Below are 21,273 nucleotides of genomic sequence, written 5' to 3'. Positions count from 1 at the left end.
TGTTTTCTTCCAACACCGCTCCGCAACCCTGGACGCTTGTCGAAGCTGTTTAGTGAGGGTGTTATGCCAGGGTTGCCTGTTGACTCGTCACGCTCTGCCATGCACAAGAGGGGCGACCGAGTCAATAGCTGATGCGAGAGTGGCATTGTAGAAAGCAGTGGCGCTGTCTGTGTCATGGAGTGAGGATATGGATGTCAGTGGTAGAACAGAGTCAGAGTGTGTGAGTGTCTAGATGTGCAAGGTTTCTGCGGGGGGTGTGACCTGTCATGACAAAACTCCCAATGGAAGAACTCCAGCCTCTATGTATATTAGTACATGACAGACTGCGGAGTGTCTGTAGCCCTTATATTCTCTTCGGCTACTCAGGGCTGAAGAAGCATTAGTGAGTGCGAAACGTCAGTCACCTGCACGTGTTTCGCAGGTTTCCCCTTTCCTGTTACCTCGTCACAGAGAACCTAATGGATCATAGAACTCAAAGGGATTCGAGCTAGTGCCAAGTCTTTCTTTTTTTCTTCTTTTTTATGGTCTTGTATCTCTCCTGAACCTTCTTCTAAGCTGATTTATGACAATATGAAAGTTAGAAGATAAATCAGGAGAAGAGATGAGGACTACAGAGCAAAGAACGAGCTCACTGACAAATCATTGCTAACTCATTCTGCTATGTGCAGTGATAAATAGAGGAAGGAGAAGAGAGATAAGGATTACAGAGCTCACTGACTGATCACTGGTAACCCATTCTGCAGTCTGCTATGTACAGTTATGCATAGAGGAAGGAGAAGAGAGATAAGGATTACAGGGCTCACTGACTGATCACTGGTAACCCATTCTACAGTCTGCTATGTACAGTGATGCATAGAGGAAGGAGAAGAGAGATAAGGATTACAGAGCTCACTGACTGATCATTGGTAACCCATTTTGCAGTCTGCTATGTACAGTTATGCATAGAGGAAGGAGAAGAGAGATAAGGATTACAGGGCTCACTGACTGATCACTGGTAACCCATTCTACAGTCTGCTATGTACAGTGATGCATAGAGGAAGGAGAAGAGAGATAATGATTACAGAGCTCACTGACTGATCATTGGTAACCCATTTTGCAGTCTGCTATGTACAGTTATGCATAGAGGAAGGAGAAGAGAGATAAGGATTACAGGGCTCACTGACTGATCACTGGTAACCCATTCTACAGTCTGCTATGTACAGTGATGCATAGAGGAAGGAGAAGAGAGATAATGATTACAGAGCTCACTGACTGATCATTGGTAACCCATTTTGCAGTCTGCTATGTACAGTTATGCATAGAAGATGGAGAAGAGAGTTAAGGATTACAGAGCTCACTGACTGATCACTGGTAACCCATTCTACAGTCTGCTATGTACAGTGATGCATAGAGGAAGGAGAAGATAGATAAGGATTACAGAGCTCACTGACTGATCACTGGTAACCCATTCTGCAGTCTATGTACAGTGATGCATAGAGGAAGGAGAAGAGAGATCAGGGTTACAGAGCTCACTGACTGATCACTGGTAACCCATTCTACAGTCTGCTATGTACAGTGATGCATAGAGGAAGGAGAAGATAGATAAGGATTACAGAGCTCACTGACTGATCACTGGTAACCCATTCTGCAGTCTATGTACAGTGATGCATAGAGGAAGGAGAAGAGAGATCAGGGTTACAGAGCTCACTGACTGATCACTGGTAACCCATTCTACAGTCTGCTATGTACAGTGATGCATAGAGGAAGGAGAAGATAGATAAGGATTACAGAGCTCACTGACTGATCACTAGAAACCCATTCTGCAGTCTGCTATGTACAGTGATGCATAGAGGATGGAGAAGAGATATCAGGGTTACAGAGCTCACTGACTGATCACTGGTAACCCATTCTGCAGTCTGCTATGTACAGTGATGCATAGAGGAAGGAGAAGAGAGATCAGGGTTACAGAGCTCACTGACTGATCACTGGTAACCCATTCTGCAGTCTGCTATGTACAGTGATGCATAGAGGAAGGAGAAGAGATATCAGGGTTACAGAGCTCACTGACTGATCACTGGTAACCCATTCTGCAGTCTGCTATGTACAGTGATGCATAGAGGAAGGAGAAGAGAGATCAGGGTTACAGGCCAGAGATTGCGCTCCCTGAGAGATGCTGATTAACCATTATACATAGAGGATGCAGAAGACAAATGTTCCACATTTTTTAACCCTTTTGCAAAATATTTATCCTCCACAAGTGTCCAAATCATTGAATTTACACTGAAGAGCCCAGGGAGTAAAAATGTGGAAATAAGTCACAATGAGCAGAATAAGTTTCTCCCAGGTCAAAATCTAAGTAGAATGATGGATTGTCTGAGCTTATAATATCGTATCTCCCGGAAGGAAGGTAGGAAAGCACTCTAGCGGTACAGCAGCCGACAGCAGACCACCCTCACTAATACTGGGGGCAGCGGTCGGGGGCCAGGTCATGTCCTCAGCCCCCTATGTCACCGGACCCTGCAGTCAGCTGGTAATTGTGGGGTCAGATATTTGTATGAGATGGATGAGGAACGGGTGGCACAGAATATCCCCAGAATAAGGAGGAAACTGAGAAATCACAGCTGGACGGACGGACGGTCTGCAGATCTGCACGCGCGTATAATACACGCACGGGTGACGGCACACGCGTATAATACACGCACGGGTGACGGCGCACGCGTATAATACACGCACAGGTGACGGCGCACGCGTATAATACACGCTCGGGTGACGGCACACGCGTATAATACACGCACGGGTGACGGCACACGCGTATAATACACGGGCGACGGCGCACGCGTATAATACACGCACGGGTGACGGCGCGCGCGTATAATACACGCACGGGTGACGGCGCACGCGTATAATACACGCACAGGTGACGGCGCACGCGTATAATACACGCTCGGGTGACGGCACGCGCGTATAATACACGCACAGGAGACGGCGCGCGCGTATAATACACGGGCGACGGCGCACGCGTATAATACACGCACGGGTGACGGCACGCGCGTATAATACACGCACAGGAGACGGCGCGCGCGTATAATACACGGGCGACGGCGCACGCGTATAATACACGCACGGGTGACGGCACGCGCGTATAATACACGCACAGGAGACGGCGCGCGCGTATAATACACGGGCGACGGCGCACGCGTATAATACACGCTCGGGTGACGGCACGCGCGTATAATACACGCACAGGAGACGGCGCGCGTATAATACACGGGCGACGGCGCACGCGTATAATACACGCACGGGTGACGGCGCGCGCGTATAATACACGCACAGGTGACGGCACACGCGTATAATACACGCACAGGTGACGGCGCACGCGTATAATACACGCACGGGAGACGGCACGCGCGTATAATACACGCACGGGTGACGGCGCACGCGTATAATACACGCTCGGGTGACGGCGCGCGCGTATAATACACGCTCGGGTGACGGCACGCGCGTATAATACACGCACAGGAGACGGCGCGCGCGTATAATACATGCACGGGTGACGGCACACGCGTATAATACACGCACGGGTGACGGCGCACGCGTATAATACACGCACAGGTGACGGCGCACGCGTATAATACACGCTCGGGTGACGGCACGCGCGTATAATACACGCACAGGAGACGGCGCGCGCGTATAATACACGGGCGACGGCGCACGCGTATAATACACGCACGGGTGACGGCGCGCGCGTATAATACACGCACAGGTGACGGCACACGCGTATAATACACGCACGGGAGACGGCACGCGCGTATAATACACGCACGGGTGACGGCGCACGCGTATAATACACGCTCGGGTGACGGCGCGCGCGTATAATACACGCTCGGGTGACGGCACGCGCGTATAATACACGCACAGGAGACGGCGCGCGCGTATAATACACGCACGGGTGACGGCGCACGCGTATAATGCACGGGCGACGGCGCACGCGTATAATACACGCACAGGTGACGGCACACGCGTATAATACACGCACGGGAGACGGCGCGCGCGTATAATACACGCACGGGTGACGGCACACGCGTATAATACACGCACGGGTGACGGCGCACGCGTATAATACACACAGGCGACGGCGCGCGCGCGTATAATACACGCACGGGTGACGGCGCGCGCGTATAATACACGCACAGGTGACGGCACACGCGTATAATACACGCACGGGAGACGGCGCGCGCGTATAATACACGCACGGGTGACGGCACACGCGTATAATACACGCACGGGTGACGGCGCACGCATATAATACACACAGGCGACGGCGCGCGCGCGTATAATACACGCACGGGTGACAGCGCACGCGTATAATACACGCACGGGTGACGGCACACGCGTATAATACACGCACGGGAGACGGCACGCGCGTATAATACACGCACGGGTGACGGCACGCGCGTATAATACACACAGGCGACGGCGCGCGCGTATAATACACGCACGGGTGACGGCGCACGCGTATAATACACGCACGGGTGACGGCGCACGCGTATAATACACGCACGGGTGACGGCGCACGCGTATAATGCACGGGCGACGGCGCACGCGTATAATACACGCACGGGTGACGGCGCGCGCGTATAATACACGCACAGGTGACGGCACACGCGTATAATACACACAGGCGACGGCGCGCGCGCGCGTATAATACACGCACGGGTGACGGCACACGCGTATAATACACACAGGCGACGGCGCACGCGCGCGTATAATACATGCACGGGTGACGGCGAACGCGTATAATACACGCACGGGTGACAGCGCGCACGTATAATACACGCACAGGTGATGGCACACGCGTATAATACACGCATGGGAGACGGCACGCGCGTATAATACACGCACGGGTGACGGCACGCGCGTATAATACACGCACGGGTGACGGCACGCGCGTATAATACACACAGGCGACGGCGCGCGCGTATAATACACACAGGCGACGGCGCGCGCGTATAATACACGCACGGGTGACGGCGCACGCGTATAATACACGCACAGGTGACGGCACACGCGTATAATACACACAGGCGACGGCGCGCGCGCGCGTATAATACACGCACGGGTGACGGCACACGCGTATAATACACACAGGCGACGGCGCGCGCGTATAATACATGCACGGGTGACGGCGAACGCGTATAATACACGCACGGGTGACAGCGCGCACGTATAATACACGCACAGGCGACAGCGCGCACGTATAATACACGCACAGGCGACAGCGCGCACGTATAATACACGCACAGGCGACGGCGCGCGCGTATAATACACGCACAGGCAACGGCGCGCGCGTATAATACACACACAGGCAACGGCACACGCGTATAATACACGCACGGGTGACGGCACACGTGTATAATACACACACAGGCGACAGCGCGCACGTATAATACACGCACAGGCGACGGCGCGCGCGTATAATACACGCACAGGCAACGGCGCGCGCGTATAATACACACACAGGTGACGGCACACGCGTATAATACACGCACGGGTGACGGCACACGTGTATAATACACACACAGGCGACAGCGCGCACGTATAATACACGCACAGGCAACGGCGCGCGCGTATAATACACACACAGGCAACGGCACACGCGTATAATACACGCACGGGTGACGGCACACGTGTATAATACACACACAGGCGACAGCGCGCACGTATAATACACGCACAGGCGACAGCGCGCACGTATAATACACGCACAGGCGACGGCGCGCGCGTATAATACACGCACAGGCAACGGCGCGCGCGTATAATACACACACAGGCAACGGCACACGCGTATAATACACGCACGGGTGACGGCACACGTGTATAATACACACACAGGCGACAGCGCGCACGTATAATACACGCACAGGCGACGGCGCGCGCGTATAATACACGCACAGGCTACGGCACACGCGTATAATACACGCACAGGCGACGGTACGCGCGTATAATACACACACAGGCGACGGCGCGCGCGTATAATACACACACAGGCGACGGCGCGCGCGTATAATACACACACAGGCGACGGCGCGCGCGTATAATACACACACAGGCGACGGCGCGCGCGTATAATACACACACAGGCGACGGCGCGCGCGTATAATACACACACAGGCGACGGCGCGCGCGTATAATACACACACAGGCGACGGCGCGCGCGTATAATACACACACAGGCGACGGCGCGCGCGTATAATACACACACAGGCGACGGCGCGCGCGTATAATACACACACAGGCGACGGCGCGCGCGTATAATACACACACAGGCGACGGCACGCGTGGACCAGAAACACATTTATTTACAAAATCCCCACTACAAGAGTTCAGCTTCATGTCACCCTCCGTGTCCCGGGGAGTCCGACTTGGTCACTAGGAGGTAGAACTTCTCCAGCATTTGGTGCTGTCGGCCGCGGATCAGGATGTGTGGACGGATTTCCGCTATGGAGGCGCTGGCAACATCTGGTTTCCACTTATATCTCTGCAAGAAAGAATAAAAAATAATGGCAGTGCTCCAGAATCGTAATAACCACAATCCAGTATGCAATCTGAGAAGAGCGTGACCGATAGCACTCAATGCCAGGTGGCTGCACGGAAAGCTGATCAGACTTATCATCTCGCACTAGGTATTTCCCGGAGATGTAATTTGCAGGGTAAATATGATGGGTGCAGTAATCAGGACACATGCACTAATGATATAGATATATATATATATCAGTATTAATGTAATGAGGATCAATATGGGGGTCCTAATGGGATGAGTCCGGGATTATTGGCAGATCTTACCTCTATCAGGTAAGCAGCCACCATTGTGGCGCTGCGGGAGCGGCCGGCCTTACAGTGGATGTAAACGCTGTTGCCCATTGTCCTATGCTTGTGAACAAACTCTACCCCCTTCTGTAAGTGCTCGAGGGTGGGGACCCCGGTGAAGTCAACGGTGCTGAGCCTCAGCTGTTCCACCCCCAAAGCTTCCCACTCCTGGGAAGAAAGAAGAGCGATCATGGAGGGGTACAAGAAAATGGGAGAATAATACATGGGGGGCAAAGTAAAGGGTGAAAACAAGTCATCCATAGGATAGAGGATATGTCATTGATTGATGGGGGTCCGACCACTGGGACCCGCAGCATCAGGCAGAGCAGGGCTCTTGTCCGGGTAGAATGAGTGGTAGTGCACGCGCTCGAGCACCGCCGCATTCATTCTCTATGTGCTGCCCCCAGCTGCTCCAGAGAGAATGAGTGGAGCGGTGTTCGGGGGTCCGAGCTGCTGTGCCATTTTATAATGGGGAGAACTGATCCTGAGAATGAAGGGGATGAAAGGAGGCTGGAGTGCTGTGAACTCTACTAATTTGTCTCCTGCTCAGCAGCGCTCCGGCCCATCCAGCTGTACAGGAGACTGCAGCCATCCTGACTGTGCAGGGGATAAACAGTGCAGACAGTGCGTCCTGACTGTGCAGAGGATGCAGAGCGGTGCTCCGGTGTATCCAGCTGTACAGGAGACTGCAGCCGTCCTGACTGTGCAGAAGATGCAGAGCGGTGCTCCGATGTATCCAGCTGTACAGGAGACTGCAGCCGTCCTGACTGTGCAGAGGATGCAGAGCGGTGCTCCGGTGTATCCAGCTGTACAGGAGACTGCAGCCATCCTGACTGTGCAGGGGATAAACAGTGCAGACAGTGCGTCCTGACTGTGTAGAGGATGCAGAGCGGTGCTCCGGTGTATCCAGCTGTACAGGAGACTGCAGCTGTCCTGACTGTGCAGAAGATGCAGAGCGGTGCTCCGATGTATCCAGCTGTACAGGAGACTGCAGCCGTCCTGACTGTGCAGAGGATGCAGAGCGGTGCTCCGGTGTATCCAGCTATACAGGAGACTGCAGCCATCCTGACTGTGCAGAAGATGCAGAGCGGTGCTCCGATGTATCCAGCTGTACAGGAGACTGCAGCCGTCCTGACTGTGCAGAGGATGCAGAGCGGTGCTCCGATGTATCCAGCTGTACAGGAGACTGCAGCCGTCCTGACTGTGCAGAAGATGCAGAGCGGTGCTCCGATGTATCCAGCTGTACAGGAGACTGCAGCCGTCCTGACTGTACAGAGGATGCAGAGCGGTGCTCCGATGTATCCAGCTGTACAGGAGACTGCAGCCGTCCTGACTGTACAGAGGATGCAGAGCGGTGCTCCGATGTATCCAGCTGTACAGGAGACTGCAGCCGTCCTGACTGTACAGAGGATGCAGAGCGGTGCTCCGATGTATCCAGCTGTACAGGAGACTGCAGCCGTCCTGACTGTGCAGAAGATGCAGAGCGGTGCTCCGATGTATCCAGCTGTACAGGAGACTGCAGCCGTCCTGACTGAGCAGAGGATGCAGAGCGGTGCTCCGATGTATCCAGCTGTACAGGAAACAGCAGCCGTCCAGACTGTGCAGAAGATGCAGAGCGGTGCTCCGATGTATCCAGCTGTACAGGAGACTGCAGCCATCCTGACTGTGCAGAAGATGCAGAGCGGTGCTCCAATGTATCCAGCTGTACTGGAGACTGCAGCCGTCCTGACTGTGCAGAGGATGCAGAGCGGTGCTCCGATGTATCCAGCTGTACAGGAGACTGCAGCCGTCCTGACTGAGCAGAGGATGCAGAGAGGTGCTCCGATGTATCCAGCTGTACAGGAGACTGCAGCCATCCTGACTGTGCAGAAGATGCAGAGCGGTGCTCCGATGTATCCAGCTGTACAGGAGACTGCAGCCGTCCTGACTGTGCAGAGGATGCAGAGCGGTGCTCCGATGTATCCAGCTGTACAGGAGACTGCAGCCGTCCTGACTGAGCAGAAGATGCAGAGCGGTGCTCCGATGTATCCAGCTGTACAGGAGACTGCAGCCATCCTGACTGTGAAGAAGATGCAGAGCGGTGCTCCGATGTATCCAGCTGTACAGGAGACTGCAGCCGTCCTGACTGAGCAGAAGATGCAGAGCGGTGCTCCGGTGTATCCAGCTGTACAGGAGACTGCAGCCGTCCTGACTGTGCAGAAGATGCAGAGCGGTGCTCCGATGTATCCAGCTGTACAGGAGACTGCAGCCGTCCTGACTGTGCAGAAGATGCAGAGCGGTGCTCCGATGTATCCAGCTGTACAGGAGACTGCAGCCGTCCTGACTGTGCAGAAGATGCAGAGCGGTGCTCCGATGTATCCAGCTGTACAGGAGACTACAGCCATCCTGACTGTGCAGAAGATGCAGAGCGGTGCTCCGATGTATCCAGCTGTACAGGAGACTGCAGCCGTCCTGACTGTGCAGAGGATGCAGAGCGGTGCTCCGATGTATCCAGCTCTACAGGAGACTGCAGCCGTCCTGACTGAGCAGAGGATGCAGAGAGGTGCTCCGATGTATCCAGCTGTACAGGAGACTGCAGCCGTCCTGACTGTGCAGAGGATGCAGAGCGGTGCTCCGATGTATCCAGCTGTACAGGAGACTGCAGCCGTCCTGACTGTGCAGAGGATGCAGAGCGGTGCTCCGATGTATCCAGCTGTACAGGAGACTGCAGCCGTCCTGACTGTGCAGAGGATGCAGAGCGGTGCTCCGATGTATCCAGCTGTACAGGAAACAGCAGCCGTCCAGACTGTGCAGAAGATGCAGAGCGGTGCTCCGATGTATCCAGCTGTACAGGAGACTGCAGCCATCCTGACTGTGCAGAAGATGCAGAGCGGTGCTCCAATGTATCCAGCTGTACTGGAGACTGCAGCCGTCCTGACTGTGCAGAGGATGCAGAGCGGTGCTCCGATGTATCCAGCTGTACAGGAGACTGCAGCCGTCCTGACTGAGCAGAGGATGCAGAGAGGTGCTCCGATGTATCCAGCTGTACAGGAGACTGCAGCCATCCTGACTGTGCAGAAGATGCAGAGCGGTGCTCCGATGTATCCAGCTGTACAGGAGACTGCAGCCGTCCTGACTGTGCAGAGGATGCAGAGCGGTGCTCCGATGTATCCAGCTGTACAGGAGACTGCAGCCGTCCTGACTGAGCAGAAGATGCAGAGCGGTGCTCCGATGTATCCAGCTGTACAGGAGACTGCAGCCATCCTGACTGTGAAGAAGATGCAGAGCGGTGCTCCGATGTATCCAGCTGTACAGGAGACTGCAGCCGTCCTGACTGTGAAGAAGATGCAGAGCGGTGCTCCGATGTATCCAGCTGTACAGGAGACTGCAGCCGTCCTGACTGAGCAGAAGATGCAGAGCGGTGCTCCGGTGTATCCAGCTGTACAGGAGACTGCAGCCGTCCTGACTGTGAAGAAGATGCAGAGCGGTGCTCCGATGTATCCAGCTGTACAGGAGACTGCAGCCATCCTGACTGTGCAGAAGATGCAGAGCGGTGCTCCGATGTATCCAGCTGTACAGGAGACTGCAGCCGTCCTGACTGTGCAGAAGATGCAGAGCGGTGCTCCAATGTATCCAGCTGTACTGGAGACTGCAGCCGTCCTGACTGAGCAGAAGATGCAGAGCGGTGCTCCGATGTATCCAGCTGTACAGGAGACTGCAGCCGTCCTGACTGTGCAGAAGATGCAGAGCGGTGCTCCGATGTATCCAGCTGTACAGGAGACTGCAGCCATCCTGACTGTGCAGAAGATGCAGAGCGGTGCTCCAATGTATCCAGCTGTACTGGAGACTGCAGCCGTCCTGACTGTGCAGAAGATGCAGAGCGGTGCTCCGATGTATCCAGCTGTACAGGAGACTGCAGCCGTCCTGACTGTGCAGAGGATGCAGAGCGGTGCTCCGATGTATCCAGCTCTACAGGAGACTGCAGCCGTCCTGACTGAGCAGAGGATGCAGAGAGGTGCTCCGATGTATCCAGCTGTACAGGAGACTGCAGCCGTCCTGACTGTGCAGAGGATGCAGAGCGGTGCTCCGATGTATCCAGCTGTACAGGAGACTGCAGCCGTCCTGACTGTGCAGAGGATGCAGAGCGGTGCTCCGATGTATCCAGCTGTACAGGAGACTGCAGCCGTCCTGACTGAGCAGAAGATGCAGAGCGGTGCTCCGATGTATCCAGCTGTACAGGAGACTACAGCCGTCCTGACTGTGCAGAAGATGCAGAGCGGTGCTCCGATGTATCCAGCTGCACAGGAGACTACAGCCGTCCTGACTGTGCAGAGGATGCAGAGCGGTGCTCCGATGTATCCAGCTGTACAGGAGACTGCAGCCGTCCTGACTGTGCAGAAGATGCAGAGAGGTGCTCCGATGTATCCAGCTGTACAGGAGACTGCAGCCGTCCTGACTGTGCAGAAGATGCAGAGCAGTGCTCCGATGTATCCAGCTGTACAGGAGACTGCAGCCGTCCTGACTGTGCAGAGGATGCAGAGCGGTGCTCCGATGTATCCAGCTGTACAGGAGACTGCAGCCGTCCTGACTGTGCAGAGGATGCAGAGCGGTGCTCCGATGTATCCAGCTGTACAGGAGACTGTAGCCGTCCTGACTGTGCAGAAGATGCAGAGCGGTGCTCCGATGTATCCAGCTGTACAGGAGACTGTAGCCGTCCTGACTGTGCAGAAGATGCAGAGCGGTGCTCCGATGTATCCAGCTGTACAGGAGACTGCAGCCGTCCTGACTGTGCAGGGGATAAACATTGCATCCTGACTGTGCAGAGGATGCAGAGCGGTGCTCCGATGTATCCAGCTGTACAGGAGACTGCAGCCGTCCTGACTGTGCAGAGGATGCAGAGCGGTGCTCCGATGTATCCAGCTGTACAGGAGACTGTAGCTGTCCTGACTGTGCAGGGGATAAACATTGCATCCTGACTGTGCAGAGGATGCAGAGCGGTGCTCTGACGTATCCAGCTGCTCAGATGCAGAGCTACATCCCCTCCATTCTCAGGATTAGTGGAGGCCCCAGAGTGTGATCATATCTGAGTGATATCAGGACCGACTTCTTAGACATTGGAGACGGCAGTCGCACCTGAGACGAGGGGCTGAGCAGTCTGGTCTCATATTCTTCATTCATAGTGATGACTCCACGTACGTTCTCTTCTTTAATTAACTGCAAAAGACGTCACTGTCATTAGGAAATACAAGGAACCAAAGCCGATAATGACCCTCAGCCGAGCAGATGCAACTGGGTTGATTGCTTGTTCCCGCTGGTATGTAAGGCTGTGTGTAGGTTTGTGGAGTGAGTCACTTCCAAAAAACTCCTGAAAAATCGCTTGAAAGACTTTTTCTATTGTCTTCTACTATAAAACCCCTCTCCTGTTCATGCGTTCTGTTGGGTAAAAAAGAAGGTGCAGGTCCCATGTTATCCCATCCCGTCATTATTTGTGCAAAATTCTTCAAAATGACGCCCGAGTTAAGTGCGACAGCGAAAATTAACTTTATTTTTAACTTTTACGCTTTTGCACCTTTTTTTTTTTAAAGCAAAAAGTATCACGATTCCAGATTGTTGCACGCGACTCTAATATTTGTGTACAAATTTCTGATGTTCAAAAGAAAGAAAAAATAAATAAAAATCACTCCGTGAACTGGAGCACGCTTCAGCAAAAAAAAAAAATGGTGTGTGTTTTTTTTTAAAGTTGCAAATAATTAATCATCTGCAAAGATCTCATTTTAAAAACCGTGCCCACAACAAAAAAAAGCGAAAAAAGAGACAAACAAGTGTAAAATAATCTTCAAAATAGGCGCAACGTAAAAGAATTTGAAGCAAAAAAAACCTTAAATAGGCCCCGACACCAGGTGAAAAGTGCTCTTATCTTATTCCCGCTGCTCCTGAATAGTCAGGATTTTTTTTATTTCTGAAATCCGCCATACGGCTCCAAGGATCGGGGCTTTTTGCTTGGTGCCAATTTGTATATTTTTTTTTTACACCTATCAGGATCCTCGGGGGCGTATCTTTTGGCTGTGCTGCATAATTACCCTGTCAGCCCCGCCCCTTTGGAAAGACCATAAAGTTAGTAGCCAATGAAAATGCCCGAATCTCTCTCATCGTATGGCGGATTATAACAAAAACCGGAACGGTCGGGAGGAGCAGGACTGAAATAAAAACTAAACATGGCTGCTGGTGGCCGGTGACAGGACCTCTTTAAAGCTGGAACCACGAGACACAAAATGGGCGCACATGCAGTAAATTATTGGGGTCTAGCTTTCTTTCTCAACCTGAACTACACTTTTGGGGACGTTCTCCCCGTACGAGGAGTCGCCAGTTGCTGCCACAAGAAAATCTCGAAAAGCTGCTATCAGTTGTTTTTTTGCTTGTAGCAATGGCGGTATCGTGCGGGTCACAGTGTGACGGTGCAGGGCGGTGTGTGGCCGCACAAGGTATGTCGGAAAAAGAGAAACCAGCAGAAAATAGCTCCACATAAGGCTGGCGACAAATGCAGGCAGATACAGGAGTCCTGCTCCTCTCTGGCGGCCATTAATGGGCCTTATTCCCTGTGCTGGGACAGGAATGGCTCGTGGAGCCAATTATGGCGGAGCTACACTCCATCACATCCCCGCTCTGCGCTCAGTGCGCAGCCGCAGCTGAGACTTACACTGCGCATGCGCGCTTACCTTGTCACTCATTCCCCGGAAGGGCAACGCTCCAAGGATAACGGTCTCGTCGATCCTGTCATACCATTTCCGGCGGGATATCTTCTCCATGACAACGTTATACAGCAGGGTCGGATAGAATAGAACTCGCGTGGCAGCTGACTGTAAACTCATGATCCTGGCAGAGCGTATTAATCGCGACCGGCGGAAACTGCAGCCACCATCTTTGTCGCTGGCACTTCCGCTTCAAGGTGCGAGTGTACGGAAGTGGAGTGCCGCCATGTTATGTAAGGGCAGCGTAAAGTCGGCCATGTTTGATGCGGGAAATGTGCGATAATTATTAATGGATGGGAGATGACAGAAGACTGCTTGGGAATCATTGGCGTCTTCTAATCAATAAATTGACTTTTTTTTAATTTTTTTTTTTATTTAAATCAAAACTCCACTTTCTTTGCAGTGAATTGTTCCATTTACTGACATCATGCAGCGATATGAAGCAGAGTGTGGAATGGGACGAGCTGGAGGTGGAAGTTTTCATGATAAAAACATATTAAGTCTGCATGTTTTTTTCTGAACAGCGCCTCTATCATCCACAGGTTGTGTCTGGGACTGCGGCTCCGCACCATGTACAAGACAGGGCAGAGTGGCGACACCAGACACGACCATTGTGCTGCTGAGAATTAAAAGAAATTTACAAAAAAAGCCTGAAAAGCCATTTAAGAGCCGATGAGACCCCAAGCTGAGGGCAGGACGCCATGAGACGCTAAGGCCCTGTGCACACTGACATTTCTGAGGGTTTTTTTTGCAGCGGATCCAGTCCAAAAACACCTAAAACTCACAGAACCATTGTAAGGCTGTGTGCCCACGATGCAGAAATGCTCCGGATTTTTCCTGAGCGTTTCAGCATCTCCCTGGCAGAACAAAACGCATGCGGATTGTACATGCGGATTGTGCGTGCGGATTGTGCGTGCAGATTGTCCGTGCGGATTGTACGTGCGGATTGTACATGCGGATTGTACATGCGGATTGTACGTGCGGATTGTGCGTGCGGATTGTACGTGCGGATTGTACATGCGGATTGTGCGTGCAGATTGTGCGTGCGGATTGTACGTGCGGATTGTACGTGCGGATTGTGCGTGCGGATTGTACGTGCGGATTGTACGTGCGGATTGTACGTGCGGATTGTACATGCGGATTGTACGTGCGGATTGTACGTGCGGATTGTACGTGCGGATTCTACGTGCGGATTGTACGTGCGGATTGTGCGTGCGGATTGTACGTGCGGATTGTACGTGCGGATTGTACGTGCGGATTGTGCGTGCGGATTGTACGTGCGGATTGTACGTGCGGATTGTGCGTGCGGATTGTGCGTGCGGATTGTACGTGCGGATTGTACGTGCGGATTGTGCGTGCGGATTGTGCGTGCGGATTGTACGTGCGGATTGTACGTGCGGATTGTACGTGCGGATTGTACGTGCGGATTGTGCGTGCGGATTGTGCGTGCGGATTGTACGTGCGGATTGTACGTGCGGATTGTACGTGCGGATTGTGCGTGCGGATTGTACGTGCGGATTGTACGTGCGGATTGTGCGTGCGGATTGTGCGTGCGGATTGTGCGTGCAGATTGTACATGCGGATTGTACGTGCGGATTGTGCGTGCGGATTGTGCATGCGGATTGTGCATGCGGATTGTGCATGCGGATTGTGCATGCGGATTGTACATTCGGATTGTGCATTCGGATTGTGCGTGCGGATTGTGCGTGCGGATTGTGCGTGCGGATTGTACGTGCGGATTGTACGTGCGGATTGTACGTGCGGATTGTACGTGCGGATTGTGCGTGCGGATTGTGCGTGCGGATTGTGCGTGCGGATTGTACGTGCGGATTGTGCGTGCGGATTGTGCGTGCGGATTGTACGTGCGGATTGTACGTGCGGATTGTACGTGCGGATTGTACGTGCGGATTGTGCGTGCGGATTGTGCGTGCGGATTGTCCGTGCGGATTGTACGTGCGGATTGTGCGTGCGGATTGTGCGTGCGGATTGTACGTGCGGATTGTACGTGCGGATTGTGCGTGCGGATTGTACGTGCGGATTGTGCGTGCGGATTGTGCGTGCGGATTGTGCGTGCGGATTGTCCGTGCGGATTGTACGTGCGGATTGTGCGTGCGGATTGTGCGTGCGGATTGTGCGTGCAGATTGTACTTGCAGATTGTACGTGCGGATTGTGCGTGCGGATTGTACATGCGGATTGTACGTGCGGATTGTACGTGCGGATTGTGCGTGCGGATTGTGCGTGCGGATTGTCCGTGCGGATTGTACGTGCGGATTGTGCGTGCGGATTGTGCGTGCAGATTGTGCGTGCGGATTGTGCGTGCGGATTGTGCGTGCAGATTGTACATGCAGATTGTACATGCGGATTGTACGTGCGGATTGTACATGCGGATTGTACGTGCGGATTGTACGTGCGGATTGTGCGTGCGGATTGTCCGTGCGGATTGTCCATGCGGATTGTGCGTGCGGATTGTGCGTGCGGATTGTGCGTGCAGATTGTACATGCAGATTGTACATGCGGATTGTGCGTGCGGATTGTACATGCGGATTGTGCATGCGGATTGTACATGCAGATTGTGCATGCGGATTGTGCATACGGATTGTAGATTCGGATTGTGCATGCGGATTGTGCGTGCGGATTGTGCGTGCGGATTGTACGTGCGGATTGTACGTGCGGATTGTACGTGCGGATTGTACGTGCGGATTGTGCGTGCGGATTGTGCATGCGGATTGTACGTGCGGATTGTACATGCGGATTGTACATGCGGATTGTACATGCGGATTGTACATGCGGATTGTACATACGGATTGTGCATGCGGATTGTGCATGCGGATTGTACATACGGATTGTACATGCGGATTGTACATGTGGATTGTACATGCGGATTGTACATACGGATTGTGCATGCGGATTGTGCATGCGGATTGTACATACGGATTGTACATGCAGATTGTACATGTGGATTGTGCGTGCGGATTGTACATGCGGATTGTGCATGCGGATTGTACATGCAGATTGTACATGCGGATTGTGCATGCGGATTGTACATACGGATTGTACATTCGGATTGTGCATGCGGATTGTACATGCGGATTGTACATGCGGATTGTGCATGCGGATTGTACATGTGGATTGTGCGTGCGGATTGTACATGCGGATTGTGCATGTGGATTGTACATGCAGATTGTACATGCGGATTGTGCGTGCGGATTGTACATGCGGATTGTGCATGCGGATTCTACATGCAGATTGTACGTGCGGATTGTGCGTGCGGATTGTACATGCGGATTGTGCATGCGGATTGTACATGCGGATTGTGCATGCGGATTGTGCGTGCGGATTGTACGTGCGGATTGTCCGTGCGGATTGTGCGTGCGGATTGTGCGTGCGGATTGTCCGTGCGGATTGTCCGTGCGGATTGTGCGTGCGGATTGTGCGTGCGGATTGTGCGTGCGGATTGTGCGTGCGGATTGTGCGTGCGGATTGTACGTGCGGATTGTACGTGCGGATTGTGCGTGCGGATTGTGCGTGCGGATTGTCCGTGCGGATTGTACGTGCGGATTGTGCGTGCGGATTGTACGTGCGGATTGTACGTGCGGATTGTACGTGCGGATTGTGCGTGCGGATTGTGCGTGCGGATTGTACGTGCGGATTGTACGTGCGGATTGTACGTGCGGATTGTACGTGCGGATTGTACGTGCGGATTGTGCGTGCGGATTGTGCGTGCGGATTGTACGTGCGGATTGTACGTGCGGATTGTACGTGCGGATTGTACGTGCGGATTGTACATACGGATTGTACATGCGGATTGCACGTGTGGATTGTGCGTGCGGATTGTACGTGCGGATTGTGCATGCGGATTGTACATGCAGATTGTGCATGCGGATTGTACATGCAGATTGTACATACGGATTGTGCATGCGGATTGTGCATGCGGATTGTGCGTGCGGATTGTACATGCGGATTGTGCATGCGGATTGTGCATGCGGATTGTGCATGCGGATTGTACATACGGATTGTGCATTCGGATTGTGCATGCGGATTGTACATGCGGATTGTGCATGCGGATTGTACATGCGGATTGTGCATGCGGATTGTACATACGGATTGTACATGTGGATTGTGCGTGCGGATTGTACATGCGGATTGTGCATGCGGATTGTACATGCAGATTGTACATGCGGATTGTGCGTGCGGATTGTACATGCGGATTGTGCATGCGGATTGTACATGCAGATTGTACATGTGGATTGTGCGTGCGGATTGTACATGCGGATTGTGCATGCGGATTGTACATGCGGATTGTGCATGCGGATTGTACATACGGATTGTACATTCGGATTGTGCATGCGGATTGTACATGCGGATTGTGCATGCGGATTGTACATGCGGATTGTGCATGCGGATTGTACATGCGGATTGTGCATGCGGATTGTGCATGCGGATTGTACGTGCGGATTGTACATACGGATTGTACATGCGGATTGTACATGCGGATTGTACATACGGATTGTGCATGCGGATTGTACGTGCGGATTGTACATACGGATTGTACATACGGATTGTGCATGCGGATTGTGCATGCGGATTGTGCGTGCGGATTGTACGTGCGGATTGTACATGCGGATTGTACATACGGATTGTACATGCGGATTGTACATGTGTTTTCCTGCCAGGGACATGCGGATGTGAAGCGTTCTTCACTTGCGTTTCTGCATGCGGATTGTGCGTGCGGATTGTACATGCGGATTGTGCATGCGGATTGTACATACAGATTGTACATGTGGATTGTGCGTGCGGATTGTACATGCGGATTGTACATGCGGATTGTACATGTGGATTGTGCGTGCGGATTGTACATGCGGATTGTGCATGCGGATTGTACATGCAGATTGTACATGTGGATTGTGCGTGCGGATTGTACATGCGGATTGTGCATGCGGATTGTGCATGCGGATTGTGCATGCGGATTGTACATACGGATTGTACATACGGATTGTACATTCGGATTGTGCATGCGGATTGTGCATGCGGATTGTACATGCGGATTGTACATGCGGATTGTGCATGCGGATTGTACATGCGGATTGTGCATGCGGATTGTGCATGCGGATTGTACATGCGGATTGTACATGCGGATTGTACATGCGGATTGTGCATGCGGATTGTACATGCGGATTGTGCATGCGGATTGTACATGCGTTTTTCCTGCCAGGGACATGCGGATGTGAAGCGTTCTTCATTTGCATTTCCGCATGCGGGTTGACAAGAGATTTTAGCATCACTTGGAAAGTGCTTGACAACTTGGTCACACTATATAAATCCATGCAAACAGCAACCGGCATATATAGTGTGACCAAGTAATAGTTAAAAAAAAAAAGAATAAGAATGGTAAAAAATAACGATTATATGACGTCGGCGGTCGCGTGACCTGTCACATGACTCAATGACGTCATGGCAGGTCCTTCACACCACCGCGAGCCGTACAAGAGACCGGACACAGCAGAGAAAACACCGGGGGCCATCGGAAGGTGACTATAATATTTATTTTTTATTTTATTCTTTTTTTTACAGGTTCTATGGTACCCGGGTCCGGAGGAGAGTCTCCTGTCCTCTAGACCCGGGTACCATCCGCACATTGAAACGCATGGATTCCGCATGTACATATACAGTGATGCAGATATTAAGCGTTCCAATGCAAGTCAATGGCGGCGAAAACGCCGCGCTTCCGCAAAATAATTGGACATGCTGTGGATTTTTCCGCAATGATAATCCGCAGCGGAAATTTCCGCAGCATGTGCACAGCACCTGCGGATTATCATTGGGGAACATGGCAGACCTTCTACCAAGCGTTTTTTTAAGCGTTTCTGCAGCATTTTTGCCGCTGCAGAAATGCTTGAAAAACACATAGTGGGCACACAGCCATAGGCTGTGTGCCCACTATGCGTTTTTCAAGCATTTTTGATGCAAAATTTCCGCAGCGAAAACACTTGGTAATCCGTGCCCCATGATCCCCAATGAAAATCTGCATGTTCTGTGCCCATGCTGTGGAATTTTCCGCAGCGGATTTTCCTTGCGGAAAAATCCGCAGCATGTCCATTATTTGTGTGTTTCTGCATGCGGATTTGAGGTCCCAATGCATTTGAAAAACGCTGCAAAAACGCGTCAAAAACGCGTGTAAAATCCGCAAGCGTTTTTACTGCCAAGAACATGCTGCAGAAATTTTCTGCTTCATTTCTGCATCATGGGCACATAGCCTAAGACTCGCCGGTCACTGCTGATAGAATCTGCTCCAAACTAAGTCACAAATCAAAAAGCTGCAAGAAAAAAACTGCAGGACGGCTCCAGGGAAGGAAGAACTCCACATTCGGTGTCCACTAGAAGCCTCCTCATCTTTGACCTCCATATTCGGTGTCCATAGAAGCCTCCTCATCTTTGACCTCCACATTCAGTGTCCACTAGAAGCCTCCTCATCTTTGACCTCCACATTCGGTGTCCACTAGAAGCCTCCTCATCTTTGACCTCCATATTCGGTGTCCACTAGAAGCCTCCTCATCTTTGACCTCCACATTCAGTGTCCACTAGAAGCCTCCTCATCTTTGACCTCCACATTCGGTGTCCACTAGAAGCCTCCTCATCTTTGACCTCCATATTCGGTGTCCACTACAAGCCTCCTCATCGAATGTGGAGGTCAAAGATGAGGAGGCTTCTAGTGGACACCGAATGTGGAGGTCAAAGATGAGGAGGCTTCTAGTGGACACCAAATGTGGAGGTCAAAGATGAGGAGGCTTCTAGTGGACACCAAATGTGGAGGTCAAAGGTGTCCATAGAAGCCTCCTCATCTTTGACCTCCACATTCAGTGTCCACTAGAAGCCTCCTCATCTTTGACCTCCACATTCGGTGTCCACTAGAAGCCTCCTCATCTTTGACCTCCACATTCGGTGTCCACTAGAAGCCTCCTCATCTTTGACCTCCACATTCGATGAGGAGGCTTGTAGTGGACACCAAACGTGGAGGTCAAAGATGAGTAGGCTTCTAGTGGACACCGAATGTGGAGGTCAAAGATGAGGAGGCTTCTAGTGGACACCGAATGTGGAGGTCAAAGATGAGGAGGCTTCTAGTGGACACTGAATGTGGAGGTCAAAGATGAGGAGGCTTCTATGGACACCTTTGACCTCCACATTTGGTGTCCACTAGAAGCCTCCTCATCTTTGACCTCCACATTTGGTGTCCACTAGAAGCCTCCTCATCTTTGACCTCCATATTCAGTGTCCACTAGAAGCCTCCTCATCTTTGACCTCCACATTCGGTGTCCACTAGAAGCCTACTCATCTTTGACCTCCACATTCGGTGTCCACTAGAAGGCTCCTCATCTTTGACCTCCAAATTTGGTGTCCACTAGAAGCCTCATCTTTGACCTCCACATTTGGTGTCCACTAGAAGCCTCCTCATCTTTGACCTCCATATTCAGTGTCCACTAGAAGCCTCCTCATCTTTGACCTCCACATTCAGTGTCCACTAGAACCCTCCTCATCTTTGACCTCCACATTCAGTATCCACTAGAAGCCTCCTCATCTTTGACCTCCACATTTGGTGTCCACTAGAAGCCTCCTCATCTTTGACCTCCACACTCTCTCTGTGCACTTAGTCTATGGACGAGTTCACACTCAGTTTTTTTTTCTGAGTTTTCAGAGTGGAAA

At 52.3% G+C, this 21,273-nt stretch overlaps 1 protein-coding gene across 1 annotated transcript; it reads right to left on the bottom strand.

Annotated features, from left to right (window-relative positions):
- Positions 1-6,318: 6,318 nt before the first annotated feature.
- PTPMT1 (protein tyrosine phosphatase mitochondrial 1) lies at positions 6,319-13,799 on the bottom strand. Its single transcript, XM_073659560.1, has 4 exons — positions 13,542-13,799; positions 11,959-12,039; positions 6,823-7,014; positions 6,319-6,517 (listed from the first exon to the last, which is right to left on the bottom strand). The coding sequence occupies exons 1-4, from the start codon at positions 13,692-13,694 to the stop codon at positions 6,374-6,376; spliced, it is 570 nt and encodes a 189-aa protein (XP_073515661.1). The 5' UTR covers positions 13,695-13,799; the 3' UTR covers positions 6,319-6,373.
- Between the last annotated feature and the right edge of the window lie 7,474 nt (positions 13,800-21,273).

This window comes from Phyllobates terribilis, unplaced genomic scaffold (assembly GCF_046119375.1).
Source record: "Phyllobates terribilis strain yellow unplaced genomic scaffold, ASM4611937v1 Scaffold_13__5_contigs__length_258822181, whole genome shotgun sequence".
Classification (NCBI taxonomy): Eukaryota; Metazoa; Chordata; class Amphibia; order Anura; family Dendrobatidae; genus Phyllobates; species Phyllobates terribilis.
Note: the sequence above shows the minus strand (reverse complement) of the source record. Positions and strands in the feature narration are given on the sequence as shown.

Bases quoted from the DNA above. Each gene is read 5' to 3' on its own strand.
- PTPMT1 (XM_073659560.1), bottom strand. From the start codon at position 13,694: ATGAGTTTACAGTCAGCTGCCACGCGAGTTCTATTCTATCCGACCCTG. The intron at 12,040-13,541 runs GTAAGCGCGCAT...CGTCTTTTGCAG, and splicing joins TCCGGGGAATGAGTGACAAG to TTAATTAAAGAAGAGAACGT. The intron at 7,015-11,958 runs GTGCGACTGCCG...CTTTCTTCCCAG, and splicing joins TGCTCAGCCCCTCGTCTCAG to GAGTGGGAAGCTTTGGGGGT.